General features: G+C 48.1%; 2 protein-coding genes across 7 annotated transcripts in view; one reads left to right on the forward strand and one right to left on the reverse strand.

Annotated features, from left to right (window-relative positions):
• Window positions 1–4865, reverse strand: part of ARRB2 (arrestin beta 2) — a 10973-nt gene extending 6108 nt beyond the window's left edge. For 2 of the 4 annotated variants that reach the window (XM_032268842.1, XM_032268841.1), the window contains exons 1-2: window positions 4544–4865; window positions 591–621 (exon numbers count right to left, since the gene is read on the reverse strand). In XM_032268842.1, coding sequence (XP_032124733.1) covers window positions 591–621; window positions 4544–4797 — 285 coding nt within the window. In that variant the 5' untranslated portion in view covers window positions 4798–4865. The other 2 variants (XM_032268843.1, XM_032268845.1) reach the window with 2 other exon arrangements.
• A 164-nt stretch (window positions 4866–5029) lies between these two features.
• Window positions 5030–24257, forward strand: part of PELP1 (proline, glutamate and leucine rich protein 1) — a 39035-nt gene continuing 19807 nt past the window's right edge. For 2 of the 3 annotated variants that reach the window (XM_032268838.1, XM_032268840.1), the window contains exon 1: window positions 9702–10175. In XM_032268838.1, the coding sequence (XP_032124729.1) occupies window positions 9927–10175 (249 nt within the window). In that variant the 5' untranslated portion in view covers window positions 9702–9926. Of the gene's footprint in view, window positions 5113–9701; window positions 10176–24257 lie in introns of those variants that run through there. The other variant, XM_032268839.1, reaches the window with a different exon arrangement.

Genomic DNA, 24257 nt, shown 5'->3' on the forward strand with positions numbered 1-24257 from the left:
GTGTGTGTGTGTGTGTGTGTGTGTGTGTGTGTGTGTGTGTGTGTGTGTTGCATGTGTAGTCTGTGAGTATGTGTGTGTCATGTGTGTGTGTTTGGATCCTCAGGGAGGATTCAGCCCAACCAGCCAGGTACGTGTGTGTGTGTGTGCACGTGCGTGTGTTTGGATCCTCAGGGAGAACTCAGCCCAACCAGCCAGCTAGAGAGCAGCTGCCACCCTCACTAGGTCCCCTCAAGGGGCTCTAGGATAAGCAGGCCACAGCCTGGGTGGAGGCTGTCAACTCTTCCCAGCCCAGCACACCTTGGGTTGGCCCCTAGGAGGGCTGTAGGCACATGGCTTGCTTCTGGCCTCCTCCTCTGTGGTCTTGCTTGGGGACCCGGGTCTGCCCCACCCAGCCCTGTGGCTGGCTCAGGCTGAGCAGCCTCTGTGGCAAGGGGCTTTAGGAGGGAAGGAAGTCGGCTCTTAGCTGTCACAGGAAGTGGGGAGCTAGGGGTTGGGGATCATCTTGGGGCAGGCTGGCGATCGTTTAGGGGAAGGCTGGACTTTGTTGGGGCCCAGGGAGGGTGAAAGGGGTAAGTGCCATGGAGACTCACCTTGCAGTTAGGGCTCGACTTCTTGAAGACCCTAACAAAACAGAAAGGGAAACCCCACTGCTTCCCTCAGACTCAGCAGGGACCCCACACCAGGACCCTGTCCCTCCCAGGCCTGGGAAACAGAGCTCACCCAGGACTCCTCCCTGAGGCTGCAGGGCTTTGCCCAGCTCTGCCCCTTTCCACCTCCTCCTGGAAAGTCCTTCCTATTTCTAACATGACGGCAAGGGAAAATGCCCCTTCTCTTGTCCACCCTCCTTAGTCCCCTTCCCTCCCTAGTAATGGCCACTGGTTGCCCTAGGAACCACCCAGGCTCTTCCCAGAACACCTGAATGGGCAGGTTGCCGCAGCATCTGGGTAAGACCTAACCATCCTTCCATCGGGTCTATAGCTCCAACAGCTGGAGCATATAAGAGAGCAATGACCCTGGCCTTTGACCCTCAAATGGTTTCTACCACAGGCCCTAGCCAAGTTCGACTCTATCCATTCACCTCCAACTGTCCCCATCTCCGACCGTAGCAGCTTAAAAGCCTCTTTGTCTTTTAAGGTCCAGCCTTTAGGAAGCTGACCCAGCACAGACACTGGTCACTCCTTGTTTTGGGTTCCTGGCACAGTTCATTTACATTTTACTTGTGGTGTGGCAGGACACAAGGGCAGTTAGCTGCCTCCCTCCTCAGACTGTGAGCCTTAGAGGCCTTATTCATTCAGGCATCTCCAGCACACTGCCAGCCATGTGATGATGATGATAATGCTGGCTAACATTACAGGGTGGATACTCCATGCCCAGCACTGTTCCAAGTGTTTCAAACGTGTTATCTCTTTTAATAATCTTTTGAGACAGAGTCTCACTCTGTCGCCCAGGCTGGAGTGCAGCGATGCAATCTCCACTCACTGCAACCTCTGCACCCCCCTGGGGTTCAAGAGATTCTCCTGCTTCAACCTCCCATGTAGTTGGGATTACAGGCATGAGCCACCACGCCCGGCTATATTTTGTATTTTTTTTTTTTTTTTGAGACAGAGTCTCACTCTATTGCCCAGGCTGGAGTGCAGTGGCATACTCTTGGCTCACTGCAACCTCCACCTTCCAGGTTCAAGCAATACTCGTGCCTCAGCCTCCCGAGTAGCTGGAATTACAGGTGCCTGCCATCATGCCCAGCTAATTTTTGTATTTTTAGTAGAGATGGGGTTTCTCCATATTGGCCAGGCTGATCTCGAACTCCTGACCTCAAGTGATCCACCGCCTTGGCCTTCCAAAAGTCTGGGATTACAGGCTTAAGCCACCACATCTGCCCTATATTTTGTATTTTTTAAGTAGACACGGGTTTCCCCATGTTAGCCAAGTTGATCTCCAATTCCTGACCTCAGGTGATCCGCTTGCCTTGGCCTCCCAAAGTGCTGGGATTACCACCACACCTGGCCCAGTGGGTTGTTAAGCGTACTAAAAGAAGGCTGGGAGCAGTGACTGACGCCTGTAATCCCAGCACTTTGGGGGGCTGAGGTGGGCAGATCACTTGAGGTCAGGAGATCCAGATCAGCCTTCCCAACATGGGGAAATCCCGTCTCTACTAAAAATACAAAACTTAGCTGGGCGTGCTGGTGCGTGCCTGTAATCCCAGCTTCTTGGGAGGCTGAGGCAAGAGAACTGCTTGAACCTGGGAGGCAGAGGTTGCAGTGAGCCGAGATTGTTCCATTGCACTCCAGCCTGGGCGAAGAGCAAAACTCTGTCTCCAAAATAAATTAATTAAATAAAAATAAATAAAACAACCCAGTGATGGAGGTCCTAATATCTCTATTTTATAAGTGAGGAAACTGAGGCAGAGAGAGGTCAAATGTTTTGTTTAAGGTCACAGAAAGAGTAAATGGTGGGAATTCATATAAACCAAGGCAGTCTGACTCCAAGTCCATCCTCTCAATAAATATTACACTATCGGTCTCCGCAGTTGGCATTAATAGTTTGCTGAATTGAAGAGTATTCGCTTTCCAGTTGCTGAAACAGCTTCAGCCTGGATTCTACCCATGGCTGGTAAGGAAGGGTTTGGCAACCCCAGTCAATTGTGGCCTGTTCTTTGAAGCACCACCTTGCTCCTTCCAATCTATTCTGCCTCAGCAGCGATAGGAAAAGGTCCTCAGATAGTAGAAAGTTAAATCCTGCTAACTAGCCCATCCCTCCTCCAACTCCACCACCCCATTCCCAGAGGACCCGAATGGGTAGGTTGCTGAAGTGTCTGAGTAAGGCCTAACCATCTTCCCATCTGGTCTACGGCTCTGACAGCTGGAGCATATAGGAGAGCAATGACCCTGGCCTTTGGCCCTAAAGTGGTTTCTACCATAAGCCCAGTTTCTGCTACAACTTCACTTGCCGCTTCTTCCCAGAATGCCAAGTTATCCAAAGCTTGTAAGGCAAAGGGTATGGAGGCCCCCAGGTATTCCCAACCAATAAAGGAGAATAAACATCAATATGGCGGGATCTAGAATAAACACCCTATCTTTTGTTCCAGCTTGGGGGCTTAGTGCGGTGGCATCATCCAGGTTCTCCCGCCTCTTTGCTTCTGGTTTTCCTTTGTCCCAGAGTGTCCTCACATTAGGAGCCCTGGCACAGGGCTGTGACAGCCACAATCAGTTGGTCCACTGGAGTGTGGCTCTGGGGCAACTGCCCTGGAGCAGCTGCAAGGCACCTGCCCTTTGGATCCTAACCCAGCCACCTTCTGTCAGGCTGGAGAGGAGCAGCATGCATATACTAGGCTGGACAAGGAGGGAGAGCGTGGGGATGACCAGGGAGGTGCCCAGTGGGGGGCAGGGGGTAGCTGAAGCAGATGTCCTTTCACACTTCCTGCTCTTCTGTTTCCTGTGGCCCAGAATTTGATTGGGGTGCAGGAAATTGTGCCAAATCAGCAGTCCCCTTTGGTCCATCTGTCCCACTCCCTGAACCACATAACGGAAATCTGGGGCCTCCCACAAGTCAGCAACTTCCCCTTTCTCTGGGGTGTTTAAACCCTAATCCAGGACACCGATTACTTCTCTGATCATCTCTTTCTGATACTCGTTTACTTGATGCACAGAAATTCAGGTTCTCATACTCCATAGGTTGGAAGTGGGGTTGATATGATGTTTTGCAGAGCAAGCGACAGCTCAGGACCAATTCCCCATTCCCGAGCCCCTCTGGGTTGAGGCCTATAGCCCCAACCTTTTCGCCTTTTGCTCCTGCTCCCCTGGGACTCAGGCATTCACCCCTTGCCCCTTGGGGGTGTTAAGTCACAACAGGAAGTGGATTTTGCTAGACACCAAAAAAGAGAACTCGGGGTGTTAGTGGAAGGAAAGAGCCTCGATTGCACAGAAAACATCCGGGGAGTGGACGCGGGCCCAGGGTGAATACTGCCTCCCCCACCCACAGGGTGAGGGATACGATCTAGTTTCAGGGAGGGTCGCCACACACGCGGCTCCCCCAAGATGAAGCTGTTGCTCCTGGCAATCCAGGGGAAGGTAGAAGTTTGGATGAGGAGCCACTCGGCCCTCGGGACAGGTGTGGTCAGCGCAACTGCCTGGGGGGGGTATTGGACTGGAGGCTTTCCATTGGCTTGGCACGAGTCTAGAGGGGATCACCCCTCCCGGCATCCAGCCTCCAGTACACGACCCCTCGGGGCCAGCCACCTGCTCCTCCTTCCTCTGTCCCTGCAACGCAGCCTGCACGGGAGAGCCCAGTAGTCCGGCCCCACATCCCTGCGAGGACTCCGACACCGGTTTTCTCATCCCCCTCAAGCCTCGCTTTCTACAGGGGCCCGGGCATTTCCCCCCCACCATTATCCTCGAAGACCTGCGCGTGCGGACCCGGATGGCTGCCCCTAGGGACCCAGGCGTCCGGCCCCCAGATCCTCTCCGCTGTGTCCTCGTCTGGGACCGTACCAGCCCCCGCCCCGAGCCACCGCCCATGCCCCGCCGCGTGGCCCCACCTCCCTTACCTGGTGCCGGGTTTCTCCCCCATGGTGCGCGCGCCCGCCGCCCGCTCGGTTCGCGGCTGGCTCGCAGCCTCCTCGCCCGCTGCCAAGATCCCTGCTCCTCCCCGCACCACTGCGCACGCGCGCCCTCCGCGCTCTCGCCTCTTCCCCTCCCTCCGGGCCCGGCTCTGGTCCGGGGGAACCGGGGCCAGATGCGTCAGCCGGATCGCGCGCGCCGCGGCGCAGCCAGCCCTCTCCTGGCAGACACCCGCGCCCATTGGCTCCGCCCCCAGCCTTTCGCGCTGCTTCCCAGCCGGGGAGCCCTCCCCCGCGCGCGGGGCCCGCTCCCGCCCTTCCCGCACATCTCCCCGCCCCACCGCAACCCCTTGGAAACCGATTGGACCCTCTTAAACCAACACACCCGCCTTCCAGGGGATCGAAATCTTTCGATTGGCCCCGGGCATCCAAAACCTGTAGGGGTCTCCTCCCCTTGGTTTGCTTTCTCTGTGGCGGTGGGGGCGACGGGGATGTTGGGGGCGGTGGAATGAGCTGGAGCGCCGTCTGGGGAGTAGGATGAGGGGATGCACACGTGGGTGAGCGGTTCAGTTGCGCGATGCTTGCTTCAGTGCGCGCCGCTCGTCTGCTCGCCTCGGAGCGTGCCGCTTTCTGTGGCCCGCCCTCCCGCTTCTTTACTGCAGTGTGTCAGCTCCCTCTGATGTCTACATTTGATCTTTGCAGGGTTCACTTTTTCAGTTTCTCTATCCATCACCTTCAGCCAGCCATCCCAGGTAACATCCACTCACTCGCTCCCATCCATCCATCTATCAACCCATCCATCCATGCCTATTTTTATTTTTCTTTTATTTGAGACCAAGTTTTGTTCTTGTCGCCCAGGCTAGAGTGCAGTGGCACGATCTCGGCTCACTGCAACCTCCGCCTCCGGTGTTGAAGCGATTCTTCTGTCTCAGCCTCCCGAGTAGCTGTGATTACAGGCGCTCGCCACCACGCTAGGCTAATTTTTGTATTTTTGGTAAAGTCGGGGTTTCACCATCTTGGCCAGGGTGGTCTTGAATTCCTGACTTCGTGGTCCACCCACCTCGGCCTCCCAAAGTGCTGGGATTACAGGCATGAGCCACCGCGCCCGGCCATCCATGCCTATTTTTTGCTATTCACTATGCCAATTGATGGGGACACATATGAATTACCATGGCCCCTGCCTTCCTAGAATAGTTGAGGAGACACATACACAGGTATTATGATCCCAGAAATGCTATTACAGAGGTCTGAGTCAGAAGACACAGCAGCTAAGTGCTTGGCCAGGGCGGGGGTGGAGGGAGTGCAGGCTGTCTAGAGTGGAGAACATTTGAGGACAGTGTTTCCGAAGGATGGGCAGAAGTTGAGAAAAACCATTCCAAAGAGAAAGACAAGGCATATCCTGTTGTGAAGTGTTGGTGAAGAAGCCTGGAACAGGCTGTGGAGGATTTTGTATAGCAGATGAAGGAGTGAGATTGAGGGCCCTGCAGGACCACACGGGACCGGTAGTGGTTTTAATTTTTTTATTTTTATTTCTCTGGTAGTGGTTTTTAAAGCAGAAGGGGCTGGGTGCGGTGGCTCACACCCATAGTCTCAGTACTTTCGGAGGCCGAGGCAGGCGGATCACTTGAGGTCAGGAGTTTGAGACCAGCCTGGCCAAGATGATGACATTTAGCCTATAATCCCAGCTATTTGGCAGGCTGAGGCAGGAGAATCACCTGAACCTGGGAGGTGGAGGTTGCAGTGAGCTGAGATGGTGCCATTGCACTCCAGCCTGGGGGACAATAGCGAAACTCCATCTCAAAAAAACAAAAACAGGCCGGGCATGGTAGCTCACACCTGTAATCCCAGCACTTTGGGAGGCCGAGGCAGGTGGATCACGAGGCCAAGAGATCGAGACCATCCTGGCCAACATGGTGAAACCCTATCTCTACTAAAAAATACAAAAATTAGCTGGGCGTGGTAGTATGCGCCTGTAGTCCCAGCTACTCGGGAGGTTGAGGCAGGATACTTGCTTGAACCCAGGAGGCAGAGATTGCAGTGAGCCGAGATCGCGCCACTGCACTCCAGCCTGGCGCCTGGCGACAGAGCAAGACACTGTCTCAAAAAACAAAAACAAAACACACACACCCTAAAAATGAGCTAAGTATGGTTGGCTAGTGCCTAGAGTCCCAGGTACTAGGCAGACTGAGGTAGGAGGATCGCTTGAGTTGGGAGGTCAAGGCTGCAGTGAGCTGTGATTGTGCCACTGCACTCCAGCCAGGGGAAATAATTTTTCAGCACCAGGTACTCTTCTAGGTGATGGGAATAGCATAGTGTAGAAGACAAGAGCCCTTTCATGGAGTTTGTATTTTAGACAAAAGAGAAAGTTAATAAATAAAAGCAAATAAATATCTGGTAATGACATGAATTCTAAGCAGGGAAATGTGACGGAGGCTGATGGGGGTTGGAGTGGGAGCTACCTAAAAGGAAGCCCTCTCAGCATGGCAAGATAGTGTCAGTTACACAGAATCAAAGGACAATCTTCAGTAGAATCAGCAGCATGCGCAAAGCTTCTGATGTGGGAATTGGCTTTGCTGGAGGATAGAAAGAAGGCTAGTTTGGCTCAGGAATAGGAAGAAAGAGGGAAAGTGGTACTTGTGGTATATGTTGAAGTCAGGAGGTGGGTATGGGTCAGATTGGGTAGATTCTTTTTTTTGAGATAGAGTTTCACTCTTCTTGCCCAGGCTGGAGTGCAATGGGATCTCAGCTCACCAAAACCTCTACCTCCCGGATTCAAGCAATTCTCCTGCCTCAGCCTCTTAAGTAGCTGGGATTACAGGCATGCGCCATTATGCCCAGCTAATTGTGTATTTTTGGTAGAGATGAGTTTTCTCCATGTTGGCCAGGCTAGTCTCGAACTCCCGACTTCAGGTGATCTGCCTGCCTCAGCCTCCCAAAGTGCTGGGATTACAGGTGTGAGTTGGTGGATTCTTGTAGGCCTCAGTGAGGAGATGGGATTTCATTCTCATTACATTTGGAAGCCACAGAAGGGCTTCAAGCAAGGAGTGACAAGAACTGGTTTACATTTCAAAAGATCACTTTGGTTGCTGTGTGAAGGGACTACAAGGTGCCAAGAGGGGAGCAGAAGAAGGCTTTGTAAGAGGCTACTATTGTAAGAGACGAGGTGAGAGTGGCAGTGGAGATGGAGAAAAATTGACGCTATTGGGTTAATGTATTTTGGAGCAGAATGCCAGAACTCGAAGCGTTGGATAGAGGGCAGTAAGAGGAAAAATAGGCCAGGCGTAGTGGTTCACACCTGTAATCCCAGCACTTTGCGAGGCCCAGGCAAGCGCATCATCTGAGGTCAGTAGTTCGAGACCAGCCTGGGCAACATGGTGAAACCCCCGTCTGCACTAAAACTACAAAAATTAGCCCAGCGTTGTAGTGGGTGCCTGTAATCCCAGCTACCTGGGAGGCTGAGGCAGGAGAATCACTTGAACCCAGGAGGTGGAGGTTGCAGTGAGCTGAGATTTCGCCATTGCACTCCAGCATGGGTGGCAGAGTGAGACTCCTTTTCGAAAAAAAAAAAAAAGGAAAAAAAGAGGGAAAATGATGACTCTTGGATTTGAATCTAATAATTACAAAAGTACACAAAAATAGAGGTATTAGTATGTTCATTACAGTGATTATATTAGCAAAAAGCTGGAGCAGCGGTTAAATATTAATTCAGCAACAGAATTTTTTTTTTTTTTCTTTTTTTTTTTTTTTTTTGGGGGACGGAGTTTCGCTCTTGTTACCCAGGCTGGAGTGCAATGGCACGATCTCGGCTCACCGCAACCTCCGCCTCCTGGGTTCAGGCAATCCTCCTGCCTCAGCCTCCTGAGTAGCTGGGATTACAGGCACGCGCCACCATGCCCAGCTAATTTTTTGTATTTTTAGTAGAGACGGGGTTTCACCATGTTGACCAGGATGGTCTCGATCTCTTGACCTCGTGATCCACCCGCCTCGGCCTCCCAAAGTGCTGGGATTACAGGTTTGAGCCACCGCGCCCGGCTCAGCAACAGAATTATTAAATCATGGTGCACTCACTTCATTTGTACCACTCAGTTTAAAAAACAGTGTAAATTAGGCCATGAGTGAAAAAAAGCCACACGCAGGCCCTAATCTTGTAAATAGACTATGCATTTAAATGTTTGTGCATAGACTAATATGCAAAAGTATACACACTACTGGGGCAGGGCCTTGCGGAGAGAGGCAGTTTTCCTTTTTACATTATGCCCTTCTATATTGTTTGAATTGGCTTCTGCAAGGTGCACATCTTATATCATTTCTGAAATTGCAAATGTAGTTAAAAATGTCTGTGATTTCAGACCCCGAGAGTTACCTAGAAAGCTACTGATTCCTCGGCCGTGCACGGTGGCTCACGCCTGTAATCCCAGCACTTTGGGAGGCCGAGACGGGCGGATCACCTGGGGTCGGGAGTTCGAGACTAGCCTGGCCAACATCATAAAACCCCTTCTAACCCCTTCTCTACTAAAAATACAAAAATCAGCCGAGTAAGGTGACGCGTGCCTGTAGTCCCAGCTACATGGAAGGCTGAGGCAGGGGAACGGCTTGAACCCAGGAGGTGGAGGTTGCAGTGAGTTGAGATTGTGCCGCTGCACTCCAGTCTGGGCGACAGAGCGAGACTCTGTTAAAAAAAAAAAAAAAAAAAGCCGGGCGCGGTGGCTCAAGCCTGTAATCCCAGCACTTTGGGAGGCCGAGGCGGGTGGATCACAAGGTCAAGAGATCGAGACCATCCTGGTCAACATGGTGAAACCCCGTCTCTACTAAAAATACAAAAAATTAGCTGGGCATGGTGGTGCGTGCCTGTAATCCCAGCTACTCAGGAGGCTGAGGCAGGAGAATTGCCTGAACCCAGGAGGCGGAGGTTGCGGTGAGCCGAGATCGCGCCATTGCACTCCAGCCTGGGTAACATGAGTGAAACTCCGTCTCAAAAAAAAAAAAAAAAAAAAAAAAAAAAAGAGAGAGAGAGTTATTGATTCCTATAACAAAGATGTCTTGGGACTCCGCCCGCTAAATGGAAATCATTCCGACTCTCGCGCCTTTTTTGTCCAGACCACGTGTACCTTAAACATCAAGGGACCGCCTCTGACCAGCTCACAGCCAGCCCACCGGCCACCACTCTGGGAACTGAGCGCCCGGTTGCCTCGGTGCCCGGACGGCTCTCCTTGCGCATGCTCCTTCCCAACCTGAGCCCGCGAGTCCAGCCGGCCTTCACCTAGTGCGCAGGGCCGCAGCCCCCTCCCCACTCCCCCTCCCCACTAGGCGGCCGTCGCAGTGTGTTTGCGTCATCGTGCCGCGCCACGCCACCACTGGAGCCCGGGGGAAGATGGCGGCAGCCGTTCTTAGTGGGCCCACTGCGGGCTCCGCGGCTGGGGTTCCCGGCGGGACCGGGGGTCTCTCGGCAGTGAGCTCGGGCCCGCGGCTCCGTCTGCTGCTATTGGAGAGTGTTTCCGGTTTGCTGCAACCTCGAACGGGGTCTGCCGTTGCTCCGGTGCATCCCCCAAACCGCTCGGCCCCGCATTTGCCCGGGCTCATGTGCCTATTGCGGTTGCATGGGTCGGTGGGCGGGGCCCAGGTGAGTCCGTGGCCCTTGTGCCTGCGGTCCTGTGGGGAGGTTGACGCGGCATCTGTGCTCCGCGATTACGGTGCAGTGCAAGTGCGATAGGGATGTTGAGAGAAGGAGAGCTGCGGGCAGAAAGGGGATCCAGTCCGGACGAGATACACATATTTCTCTTTTATAGGCCATGAGTTTCTTCAGGGGAAAAATGGGCCTTATTTTTCTGTTGTTAGGCCATTGGTCAGCACACAGGAATTGATTAGATTCCAGGCCGGTTCACTCCCTGGTTGTATAATCTAACACCTCTTTTTCCTCTGGGGGTGTCTGTTTTGGGGATTCTTTCGGCTGACTTAATGACGTATTCAACAATACACATTTACCGAGCTCTTATTGAGGGTTAGATACTGTTCTAGGCGCTCTGGTTACAGACGTGATGGCGATAGACAAAATGCTGCTAAACAACATGAGAATTGAATGTCAGGGTGCCTCTAACCTTATCTGAAGAATGGCAGATATTTTTCAAAGGAACAGGCGTTTAAGCTGGGACTCTAAGGATGAATAGGGGTTGGGTAGGGAAAGAAGATGGAGGAGCTGCTCAGCCAGAGGAGAGCTAATGTGGGAAGGCCCTGTGGTAGGAAGGAACCAAAAAGAAGGACATTGTTCCTGGGGCCCAGATGTGGAGGGGAAGAGAGTGGGTACAGTTGAGACTCGTGAGATTGGTAGGCAGTGGCCGGGTCTTGCAGAGCGTTTTAGGCCGGGTTAAGGAGCCTTTGGACTGCCATAGAATGAAATCTAATATTAATTCAGTTCTGGAATATAGACACTCAAGTATCATTCTAAACTCTTTCTTCCTTATACACCTCCATAAGCAATCTATCAAGTCTTGTTAATTTTATCCTTTGAGTAGTTTTCAGATCTGCGCACTCCTTTCCAGCTCTTTCCCATTGCCTCCATTCTAGCTTGAACTCCCATCATTTTGTCCAAGTGAATGCACTGATTCTAAGAAGGCATAATATTGCTAGCCCATAATAGTTGCTTCTTTAACAATCTCCTACCCTCTCTCCTCGCCTACTAAACCTCCCCACATTCTTCCCATGCTTCAAGACCCACATACACGAGCTCTTCTGTGTCCACTCTTCATTCCTGGGACCTTCCCAGCTTTATGCTTCCTTCCAGGAAGACGGTTGTCACAACCTGCTGGGTGGTTCAATAATCTTAGCCCCAGATTTATCAGAGGTAACCCTATCTGTCTTTAACATTACTCCACGTAATTGAGGGTGGCAAAACTGTCTGCTATCTCAGCCCAGTTACAGAGGCTGGAGCTGATTATATATTTTCTCTTCTAAATTCCCGTCTTCTAATGTATGTGTTTTTCATCACTTTTATTACAGTGGGGATTTTTTCTGTTTTCTTTATCTCACTATAGTCTCAGATTTTTTTTTTTTGAAACAAGATTTCACCCTGTCACCCAGGTTGGAGTGCAGTGGCATGATCTTGGCTCACTGAAACCTCCACTTCCCAGGCTCGAGGAATCCTCCCATCTCAGCCTCCTGTGTAGCTGGGACCACAGGCACGTGCCACCACACCTATTTTTGGTAGACTGGGTTTTCCCGTGTTGCCCAGGCTGGTCTCAAACTCCTGAGCTCAGGCGATTTTCTGCCTTGGCTTCCCAAAGTGCTGGGTTTACAGGCATGGGCCACCATGCCTGGCCCCCCAGAAAAATTTTTTATAAGTTTTTGTGAAATATTATCTGTCCTGCCTATAAATGTATGTTTTCTTTCATCATCTCTTTTAGGACTTCCCCTCCTCCCTCAAAGTCAAGTACATGAACTTAATGTTTTATTTTTCTTAAATGTCTGAAGTCTAGTCGAATTTTGAGTAAAAAAGCTAAGAGTAATGTGGGAAACTAGGGTCTCCCTTTAATATTTCCTGTGCCACATTTTTAGATACATCCTGCCTTAAATTTTTTTCTACTCATGTCCTTTGTATTGGATCCTCAATACGTGGGATTATATGGAGGGTTTCCTCTGCTTCCCCATAGGTTTTTGTTCAACAAACATTTATTATCTGTTATGTTTTAGGTACTGTTCTGCGTCTCTAGGTAGATAAATAAGACATCGTCCTTTCCCTCAAAGAATTTCTAGTCAAGATGAGAAATGAAAGTAAGTAAATAGACCTGGAGCTTGAGAGCAGGGCAGATCCACTGTTTGATCCATCCACCTACCCACTTGGCTTTTCCACAGATACTGCAAACTCAGTAGTCCCAAAATGGAACTATCCTAGTACAGTGCTCCATATCTAGCTTGGAGTATATCATAGCAACAGTCTTTTATTTTTATTTTTTTGTTTTAGAGATGGGGTCTTGCTTTGTTGCTCAGACTGCAGTGCAGTGGCTATTCACAGGCGTGATCCCACTACTGATCAGCACAGCAGTTTTGACCTGCTCCATTTCTGACCTAGGCTGGTTCACCCCCGCTTAGGCAACCTGGTGGTCCCCCGCTCCTGGGAGGTCACCATATTGATGCCAAACTTAGTGCGGACACCCGATCAGCATAGTGTACTTACAGCCCAAAATTTCTGGACTCAAGCCATCCTCCCACCTCAGCCTCCCAAGTAGCTGGGACTACAGGCACGCGCCACTGTTCCCGGCCATAGTAGCAATCTTCTAACTGGTCTCCTTGCCTTCAGTCTTGCCCTCTAATCTGTTCTCCACACTGTAGCTGGAGTGAGCTTTCTAAGTAAAATTCTGATCCTGTTTGCAGCTTTTAAAAAATCCTTCTGCTGGCCGGGTGTGGTGGCTCACACCTGTAATCCCAGCACTTTGGGAGACCAAGGCAGGTGGATCAACTGAGATCAGGAATTTGAGATCAGCATGGCCAACATAGTAAACGGGCTTTCTTTTCCTCAGAGCCTTTTTACTTACTGTTCTCCTGGAATCCCTCCCTGTGCAGCACTCCCAACCCCCATTCTCCTTCCCAGTCTTCTCAATTCTTTGCTTGTCACTGCCTTTGGGATATATTTCTTGACCACCTATGATTGACTCTCTTTATCCTACTGTCTGTTTATTTATTTCACATATACATACAACCTCCCTCCCCACACTCAACAAGTCTTTGATTTGTTTTTGTATGTAATTTTAGAAACTTATGTAAAATTTCAGATATAAACAAATAATATTTTCACCACCCCACCCTATGCTGCCCCATCATCCAAATTTAATTTAACAGTGAACATTTGCCAGTATTATTTCATTCCTCCCATACCTTAGCTTTTTTTTTTTTTCTGATGGAACTTTTTTTTTCTTTTTCTCTTTTTTGGAGACAGGGTCTTACTCTATAACTCAGGCTGTAGTACAGTGGCCAGATTATGGCTCACTGTAGCCTCTGCCTCAACCTCCCAGGCTCAAGTGATCCTTCCACCTCAGCCTCCTGAGTAGCTGAGACTACAGGTGTGCCACCACCCCTGGCTAATTAAAAAAATTTTTTTTGTAGAGATGGGGGCTCTCTGTGTTGTCCAGACTAGTCTTGAATTCCCAGGCTCAAGTCATCCTCCTGCCTTGGTCCCCAAAGTCCTGGGATTACAAAGGTGAACCACTGTGTTCAGCTTGGTGGACCTCTTTTTTTCTGAGACGGAGTCTTGCTCTGTTGCCTAGGCTTGGTGGACCATTTGAAAGCAAAGCCCATATGTCATTTATCCTGTATGTTCTTTTGAAAGACAGAGACAGTGTCTTGTTCTTTCTTCTATGCCTCAGCCTCCCGAGTAGCTGAGATTACAGGCGTGTGCCACCATGGCCAGCTAATTTTGTATTATTAGTAGAGACAGTTTCACCATGTTGGCCAGGCTGGTCTCAAACTTCTGACCTCAAAAAAAAATTTTTGTGGCCAGGCGTGGTGGCTCATGCCTGTAATCCCAGCACTTTGGGAGGCCGAGGCAGGTGGATCACGAGGTCAAGAGATCAAGACCATCCTGGTCAACATGGTGAAACCCCGTCTCTACTAAAACTACAAAAAATTAGCTGGGCATGGTGGCATGTACCTGTATCCCAGCTACTCAGGAGGCTGAGGCAGGAGAATTGCCTGAACCCAGGAGGCGGAGGTTGCGGTGAGCAGAGATCGCGCCATTGCACTCCAGCCTGGGTAACAAGAGCGAAACTCCATCTCAAAAAAAAAAAAAAATTTGTTTTTGGTACAGCTCTACAAAATATGTTTGTGTTTTAAGCTAAGTGTTATTACAAGAGTTAGTTAAAAGTTAAAAACATTTAGTTGGTTCTTTTGCCCTGGAAGACCCTACAATAGGACAAGATGTGGAAGATAGTAATTCTGTACTGTCCTCCACATCTGTATATAATACTTGATAATAAATGACTGTACTTTTTTTTCTTTTCTTTTTTTTTGAGATGGAGTCTCACTCTGTCTCCCAGGCTGGAGTGCAATGGCACGATCTTGGCTCACTGCAACCTCTGCCTCCTGGGTTTAAGTGATTCTCCTGCCTCAGCCTCCCGAGTAGCTGGGATTACAGGCACATGCCACCCCGTCTGGCTAATTTAAAAAAATTTTTTTAGTAGAGATGGGGTTTCACCATGTTGGCCAGGCTAGTCTCGAACTCCTGATCTCATGATCCACCCTGCTCGGCCTCCCAAAGTGCTGGGATTACCGGTGTGAGCTACCATGCCCGGCCAATAAATGACTGTGTTACTGGTTTATGTATTTACTGTAGTTTTCCTTTTGTCTTTTTTTTTTTTTTTTTTGAGGTGGAGTCTTGCTGTGTTGTCCAGGCTAGAGTGCAGTGGAACAATCTTGGCTCACTGCAACCTCCTTCTGGGTTCAGGTGATTCTCCTGCCTCAGCCTGCTGAGTAGTTGGGACTAGAGGCACCCGCCACCATGCCTGGTTAATTTTTTTTTCCTTTTTTAAGCCAGCCATCAGCTAATTTTTGTATTTTTAGTAGGGACAAGGTTTTGCCATATGGCCAGGCTGGTCTCGAACTCCTGATCTCAAGTGATCACCGCCCCCCCCCCCCGACCTCCCAGAGTGCTGGGATTACAGGTGTGAGCCACCACACCTGGCTACTTTTTGTCATATTTTAGAGTGTACTCCTACTTAAATAAAAAAATCTTCCTGCCTCAGCCTCCCAAAGTGTTGGGATTATAGGGATGAGCCACTGCACCTGGCCTCTCTGTTGGATCATTTTCTTCAGCATACAGCTCAAAACTGCTTTTAAAAAATTACACTCCAAGGGCCAGGTGCTGTGACTCATATCTGTAATCCCAGCGCTTTGGGAGACTGAGACAGGTAGATTATTTGAGGCTGGGAGTTCAAGATCAGCCTGATCAACATGGCAAAACCTCATCTCTACTAAAAATACAAAAATTAGCTGGGCGTGGTGGCACAAGCCTGTAATCCCAGCTACTCAGGAGGCTGAGGCAGGGAAATTGCTTGAGCCTGGGAGGTGGACTTTGCAGTGAAACGTGATTGTACCTGTGAACTCTGGCCTGGGCAACAGAGGGAGACCCTGTCTCAAAAAACAAACAAATCACCCCTCCAGCTACTGCCCTATTTGCCATTTGTATACTTCCTTTATGGCAGAAACTCCTTAGAAGTGTTATCTGTACTTTTTGTCTCTCATTCTTCTTTTAACATTACTTTGAAATAACTTTTAACATTACTTTTACAGAAAAGTTGGAACAGTATTTGAAAGAATTTATATATATTCTTCATCCAGATTCTCTTTTTTTTTTTTGAGGAGTCTTGGCTCACTGCAACCTCTACCTCCTGGGTTCAAGCAATTCTCCTGCCTCAGTCTCTCAAGTAGCTGGGACTACAGGCCTATGCTGCACACTCAGCTAATTTTTGTATTTTTAGTAGAGACTGGATTTTGCTGTGTTGGCCAGGCTGGTCTCGAACTCTTGACCTCAAGTGATTGATCCGCCTTGGCCACTCAAAGTACTGGGATTACAGGCATGAGCCACCTTGTCCAGCTGGATTGTCCAGTTTTTAAATGAGTATTTATGTTATTCTGATAATGACAGATCTCCTAAACTATCATTCTGAGAATGATAACATAAATACATATATAAAAATTAGAGAGTCTGGGTGAAGAGGATATAGGAATTCTTTCAAATATATTTTCTGGGTCCATTTAGGAGTAAGTTGCAGATATCATGTCCTTTTACCTTGACATATTTCAGTGTGTATTTCCTTAAAAACAAGGACGTTCTCTTACATAACAACACTCCTTCATCATGATCAGAGAATTAATATTGATACAATAAATTGTTTAACCTATAGATCTTTTTGAAGTTTTACCATCAGTTCTCCTAAAGACATCCATCATAACAACAACAACAAAATTTCTAGTCCAGGATTTAATTCAGGATCACACATTACATTTAGTTTTTTTTGTTTTGCTTTTTTTTGAGACATAGTCTCACTCTGTTGTCCAGGCTGGAATGCAGTGGTGTGATCTTGGCTCACTGCAACCTCTGCCCCCTGGGTTCAAGTGATTCTTCTGCCTCAGCCTCCCAAGTAGCTAGAACACCTGGCTAATTTTTTTTTTTTTTTTTTTTTTAGTAGAGATGAGATTTTGCCGTGTTGGCTAGGCTGGCAAACCTGACCTCAGGTGATATGCCCGCTTCATCCTCCCAAAGTACCAGGATTACAGGCTTCAGCCACTGTGCCCGGCTTGCATTTAATTGTAATGTCTCTTTAGTCTCCATTAATCTGAAATAGTTCTTCAGTCATCATCTTATGATCTTGATATTTTTAAAGAGTACAGGGTAGTTATTTTGTAGGATGCCCCTCAGATTAGAATCTAATCGTGAAGAAACAGAAGACAAACCAGAGATTTATGCCTTTTCAGCAAGAATACTGCAGAAATTGTCCAGGTGTGGTGGCTCATGCCTGTTATCCCAGCATGAGATTTGGAGGCTGATGGGGGAGGCGGAAGTGGGAGGATCACTTGAGCGCAGGAGTTCAAGACTAGCCTGGGCAACAGGGCAAGACCCCATCTCTACAAAAAGTTTGAAAAAAACTGCAGAAACGATGTGTCATTTTTGGTGCCTCATATCAGGAGCGTGTATTCTAGGTTAAGTGGGTATCAGCCAGATTTGATCATTGTTATAGAGGTATGATTTTTTTCTTTTGTAATTAAGTGTCTTGGGGGGAGATAATGTGAATGTCTTATGTCTTGTCAACGTTTCACCCACTCGTTTTAACAACTATTGAAGGTTCTTCCCCGAATTACTATGATTGTTGTTCCATTGAACTCATTACATTCAGGCTTTTAGCCTAAACACTGCCAAAACAACCCTTTGCCAGGTGAAATGGTAACTCTTTTTTTTTTTTGAAATAGAGTCGTGGTCTGTCACCCAGGCTGTTGTGCGATGGCATGATCTCGGCTCACTGCAACCTCTGCCTCCTGGGTTCAAGCAATTCCCCTGCCTCAGCTTCCTGAGTAGCTGGGATTACTGGCGTGTACCACCACGCCCAGCTAATTTGTATTTTTAGTAGAGACTGGGTTTCATCGTGTTGGTCAAACTGGTTTCGAACTCCTGACCTTGTTGTCTGCCTGCCTTGGCCTCCCAAATTGCTGGGATTATAGGCCTGAGCCACCTCGCTCGGCCCGAAATGGTAACTCTTGAAGATCACTGGTGTCCATCAAGGCATTAAGTTCAAAGGTCTATTTGAGTTGTCATATTTGACATATCTGTACCATTTCATACCTTCCTATTTAAAAAAACTGTCTTCATTTGGCTTCTGGGATTTCTCTCCTCTTTTAGTTTATTTATTTATTTTTTTTTTTTTATTTTTATTTTTTTTTGAGACGGAGTTTCGCCCTTGTTACCCAGGCTGGAGTGCAATGGCGCGATCTCGGCTCACCGCAACCTCCGCCTCCTGGGTTCAGGCAATTCTCCCGCCTCAGCCTCCTGAGTAGCTGGGATTACAGGCACGCACCACCATGCCCAGCTAATTTTTTGTAGTTTTAGTAGAGACGGGGTTTCACCATGTTGACCAGGATGGTCTCGATCTCTTGACCTTGTGATCCACCCGCCTCGGCCTCCCAAAGTGCTGGGATTACAGGCGTGAGCCACCGCGCCCGGCTATTTTGTTTTTTTGAGACAGGGTCTTGCTATGTTGCCCAGGCTGGAGTGCAGTGGCACAATCATAACTCACTGCAGCCTTGATCTCCCAGGCTCAAGCAGTCCTCCCTCCTAAGCCTTCTGGGTAGCTGGAACCACAGGTGTGCACCACCACATCCAGCTAATTTGTTTGACTTTTAGTAGAGGCGAGGTCTTGCTATGTTGCTCAGGGTGGTCTTGACCGCTTGCGCTCAAGCATCTTCCTACCTTGGCCTCCTAAAGTACTGGGAGTACAGGCATGAGTCACCATGCCCAGCCCCTGTCCTCTCTTGATTCTCCTGTTGCCACACTCGTTACTCCTTTCCAGTAAATACTGGTTCCTCCTCACCTCTGTGACCTCTGAAGGTTTGAGTGCCAACAAACCCAGCCTTTGCACTGTTTCTCTTCCCTGTTTATACTCATTCCCTTGGTGAACTGATCCAGTCTCAAGGCCAACAACTCCTGAATTTACATCTCTAGCCAGGACTCCTCAGACTTGTCTACCCAGTGCCTATTTTGCGTCTCCATTTTCATGTGAAATACACATCACAGATTGAACAGATCTGAAACTGAACCCCAAAACCTGCCCTTCCTGCATGATTTCTCTTCTTAGTAAATGGCAACTTAATTTTCTAGTTGCTTAGCAAAAAACCTTGGCATGGCTGGGCGCAGTGGCTCAGGCCTGAAATCCCAGCACTTTGGGAGGCTGAGGTGGGCGGGTCACAAGGTCAGGAGTTCGAGACCAGCCTGGCCAACCCTGTCTCTATTAAAAATACAGAAATTAGCTGGGTGTAGTGATAGGCGCCTTTAGTCCTGGCTACTCGGGAGGCTGAGGCAGAAGAATAGCTTGAACCGGAAGGCAGAGGTTGCAGTGAGCTGAGATTATGCTACTGTACTCTAACCTGGGCGACAGAGTGAGACTCTGCCTCAGAAAAAAAAAAAAAAATGAAAGAAAAGAAAAAAACCAAAAAAAACCTTGGTGTTATCTTAGACCCTTCTTTTTGTTTTCCATCCATAACCAATTTGATGTCAAATCCTGTTGGCTCTCCTTTCACAATACATCCTGATTTTGACTACTTTGTGTCTCCACAATTACCACATTCTTCAAGCTGCATCATCATTTGCCTGCGATATTGCAGTAACTTCCTACCTAATCTGTTTGCCTCTGCCTTCTCAACAAGACTACACAGTGCTGTTGATTTAAAAAACAAAAAACAGCAAACCAAAAGTCAGGTATTGTCACCCCTCTGCTCAATTTCTCTCTCCCCCTTATGGCTTTTATCTTATTCAGAGTAACGTCAGTAATCGCCTGTATGGCTCTTCACAGTCTGGCCCCACTATCTTGACTATCACCATTGGTTACTCGTCTCTATCTTGCTCACTTCAGCAACAATTTACCTCCTTGCTGTGCTTTGGAAATACCAAGGGTGCTCTCATCTTATAGTCTTTGCTCTTTTTTTTTTCTTTTGAGACAGATCTTGCTTTGTTGTTTAGGCTGAAGTGCAGTGGTGGCGATCATGGGTCACTGCAGCCTTGACTTCCCGGGCTCAAGCGACTCTCCCACCTCAGCCTCCCAAGTAGCTGTGATCGCAGGTGCCTACCATGCCTAGCTAATTTTCAAAAACTCCCTGTGGAGATGGGATCTCCCTAGGTTGCACAGGCTGATCTTGACCTCCTGGGCTCAAGCGATCCTCCTGCCTTGGCCTCCCAGTATTGGAATTACGGTCATGGGCCCTTTCCCCAGCCTCTGTTTTTTTTTTTTTCTCTTCCTGGAACATTCTTTTTTATGGTTATCAGTATGCCTTTAAAAAAAAAAAAACCCAACAAAACAGCTTTGGGTGGGTCATGGTGGCTCACGCCTGTAATTCCAGCATTTTGGGAGGCAAAGGCAGGTTGATCACCTGAGGTCAGGAGTTCGAGACCAGCCTGACCAATATGGCGAAACCATGCTACTACACTTGGCTGATTTTTGTATTTTTAGTAGAGACAAGGTTTTGCCATGTTGACCAGCTGGTCTCGAACTGCTGACCTCAAGTGATCCAACTCCCTTGGCCTCCCAAAGTGCTGAGATTACAGGAGTGAAATGCTGCGCCCAGCCAGATTTTTCTTTCTTTCTTTTTTTTTTTTTAAGAGAGAAGATTTCACTCTTTTGTCAGACTGGAGTGAAGTAGTGTGATCATAACTCACTGTAGCCTTGAACGCCTAGATTCAAGTGATTCTTCTGTCTCAGCCCCCCAAGTAGCTGGGACTGCAGGTGCATGCCACTGCACCTGGCTAATTTTTAAAAATTTTTGTAGAGATGGGTCTCACTATGTCGCCCAGGCTGGTCTGGAGCTCCTGGCCTCAAGTGGTCCTCCTGCCTTGGTTTTCCAGAATTTTGGGATTACAGGCCACCATACCTGGCCAAAACAGCTTTATTGAAATATAATTCACAAGTCTTACAATTCACCTATTTTATTTATTTATTGTTTTATTTTCTTTTTTGAGAAAATAAAACACTGCCCAGGCTGAAGTGCAGTGTGATCTCGGCTCACTGCAACCTCCGCCTCCCGAGTTCAAGCAATTCTCCTGTTTCAGCCTCCTGTGTAGCTGGGACTACAGGTGTGCAGCACCACGCCTGGCTAATATTTGTATTTTTAGTAGAGACGGGGTTTCATCATATTGGCCAGGCTGGTCTCAAACTCCTGACCTTGTGATCTGCCTGCCTCGGCCTCCCAAGGTTCTGGGATTACAAGCGTGAGCCACCTCGCCCAGTCTTTTTTTTTTTTTTTTTTTTCCCTATTCAGAGTCATGCTCTGTCACCCAGGCTAGAGTGTAGTGGCGCGATCTTGGCTCACTACAACCTCCACCTTCTGGGTTCAGGCGATTCTGTCGGGTTCAGGGTTTGGGTTCTTTGACTTAGCAACCAGTTTTCAAGATTCATTTATGTATCAAAACTTCCATTACTTTTTTTTTTTGTTTCATTATGTTGGGTCTTGCTGTGTTGCCTAGGCTGGATTCAAATTCTTATGATCAGTCAAGTGATTCTTCTGCCCCAGCCTCCCAAATAGTTGGGACTACAGGTGGGTGCCACTGTGCCTGGCTAAATCTTCATTCCTATTTATGGCCTTTTATCCAGTATTACCCTCTTCTCTGTGCTTTAATTTCCCATGGTTTTACTTACCTTTGGTCAACCATGGTCTGAAAATATTACGTGGAAAATTCCAGAAATAAGTAATTCCTAAGTTTTAAATTGCATGCTGTTCTGAGCGGCGTGGTGGAATCTTGAGCTGTTCTGTTTCATCCTACCTGGGATATGAATCATCCTTTTGTCCAGTGTATCCATGTTGTACATGTTCCCTGGCTGAGGGTCACTTCGTATCCATCTCGGTGATCAGATTGACCGTGGTGATATTGCATTGTGTATGTTCAAGTAACATTTATTTGACTAATGGCCCAAAGCGTAAGAGTAGAGGTGCTGGCCTATTATTATAGTTGCTCTACTTTATTATTAGTGATTATTAATCTCTTACTTTGCCTAATTGATAAAATTTTTCATAGGCTTGTATATACAGGCAAAAAAAAAAAAAAGTTTTTATAGGGTTTGTTACTATCTGAAGTTTCTGAGGTTTGGGGCACCTGCCTTGGGCTTTGGAAGCATCCCCTGTAGATGAGTGGGGGCTGCTGCGCTACATTTTATCTGTTCACCAGTAGGTGGACATTTGGGTTATTTTCACATTTTGATTATTAATAATGCTGTTATGAAAGTCCATGTACAAATTACTGCGAGGATGTATGTTTTCATTTCTCTTGGGTATATACCTAGAGTAGAATTCTGGGTCATCTTTGCACTCTTTTTGAGAAACTGCCAGATTGCTTTCCAAAGTGGCTGCACCATTTGTGGTAAATGTATAGGAGTATCAATACATCTTGATCTCACTTTCCTTTAGGTCTCTGCTAAATGGTCTTTTTTTTTTTTTTTTTTGAGATGGAGACTTGCCCTGCAGCCCAGGGTGGAGTGCAGTGGCGCCACATCTTGGCTCACTGCAACTTCCGCCTCCCGTTGCCGGTTCAAGCAATTCTCCTACCTCAGCCTCCCAAGTAGCTGGGATTACAGGCACAAGCCACCATGCCCAGCTAATTTTTGTATTTTTTAGCAGAGATGGGGTCTTACCATGTTGGCCAGTCCGGTCTTGAACTCCGGACCTCATGATCTGCCCCCCTCGGCCTTCCAAAGTGCTGGGATTACAGACTTGAACCACTGTGCCCGGCCTAAATGGTCTTTTTTTTAGAGAGAAGGTCTCACTGTTTTACTCTGGCTGGAGTGTAGTAGTGTGCTCGTAGCTCACTGCCTTGAACGCCTAGATTGAAGTGATCCTCTGCCTCAGTCTCCCGAGTAGCTGGGACTGCAGGTATGCATGCCAGTGCACCTAGCTAATTTTTAAAAATTTTTGGCCAGCTGCGGCGGCTCATACCTGTAATCCCAGCACTTTGGGAGGCCAAGGCAGGTGGATCACGAGGTCAAGAGATCGAGACCATCCTGGCCAACATGGTGAAATCCCATCTCTACTAAAAAATACAAAAATTAGCTGGGTGTGGTGGCATGCGCCTGTAATCCCAGCTAGTCGGGAGGCTGAGGCAGGAGAATTGCTTGAACCCGGAAGGTGGAGGTTGCAGTGAGTCGAGATCGCGCCACTGCGCTCCTGCCTGGCGCCTGGAGACAGAGCAAGACTCTGTCTCAAAAAAAAAAAAAAAAAAAAAAAATTTTTTTTTTTTTTTTTTTTGTGGAGATGAGATCTCATTGTGTAGCCTAGGCTGATGTCTCACAGGCTGGTCTGAAACTCCTGGCCTCAAGCAATCCTCCTGCCTTGGCTTCCCAGAATTTTGGAATTACAGGCCACCACGCCTGGCCAAAACAGCTTTATTGAGATATAATACACAAACCGTATAATTCACCCATTTTATTTATTTATTTTTATTATTTACTTATTTATTTATTTTCTTTCTTTTTTTTTTTTTTTTTTTTTGAGATGGAGTTTCGCTCTTTTTACCCAGGCTGGAGTGCAATGGCGCGATCTCGGCTCACCGCAACCCCGCCTCCTGGGTTCAGGCAATTCTCCTGCCTCAACCTCCTGAGTAGCTGGGATTACAGGCATGCGCCACCATGCCCAGCTAATGCTTTTTGCATTTTTAGTAGAGACGGGGTTTCACCATGTTGACCAGGATGGCCTCGATCTCTTGACCTCGTGATCCACCCGCATCGGCCTCCCAAAATGCTGGGATTACAGGCTTGAGCCACTGTGCCCGGCCATTTATTTATTTTCAAGACAGAATCTCACTCTGTCACCCAGGCTGGAGTGCAGTGGCACCACTCAGCTCACTGCAACCTCCGCCCCAAGGGGTTCAAGTGATTCTGCTACCTCTGCCTCCCAAGTAGCTGGGATTACAAGCACCCGCTACCATGCCTGCTAATTTTTGTGTTATTAGTAGAGATGGGTTTCACCATGGTGGCCAGGCTGGTGTCGAACTCCTGACCACAGGTGATCCACCCACCTCGGCCTCCCAGAGTACTGGGATTACAGGCATGAGCCACTGCACCCAACCTAAATGGCCTTTTTAGAGATGCTTTTTGTAACCACTCTCCTACATAAAATACTGTCCCCTACATAAAATACTATTCCCCTTGCCTACTCTGGGCACTCCTTTCCTTCCTTACTTTACTTTCTTCTTCCTTGTAGTTCTTAACACCTCTGATGTACTATGTATTTACTTTGTCAGTTTATTTTCTGTCTTCTTTAACTAGAAAATAAATTACCTGGTGCCTAAAACAAGGTCACACATGACGTATATGTCAAAGAAATACTAATTGAACAAATGAATAAACATTTCTCTCCACAAAAGGGAGAGACCTTATTAATTTTATTTAGCTCTGTTTTCCTTCACCTAACCTAGTGCATTGTGTGTGTGTCGGAAGAATGAGTGATGCATGCCGTTAGGGAGATGCGG

This window comes from Sapajus apella, unplaced genomic scaffold (assembly GCF_009761245.1).
Source record: "Sapajus apella isolate SASKATOON/1434 unplaced genomic scaffold, GSC_monkey_1.0 scaffold186, whole genome shotgun sequence".
Classification (NCBI taxonomy): Eukaryota; Metazoa; Chordata; class Mammalia; order Primates; family Cebidae; genus Sapajus; species Sapajus apella.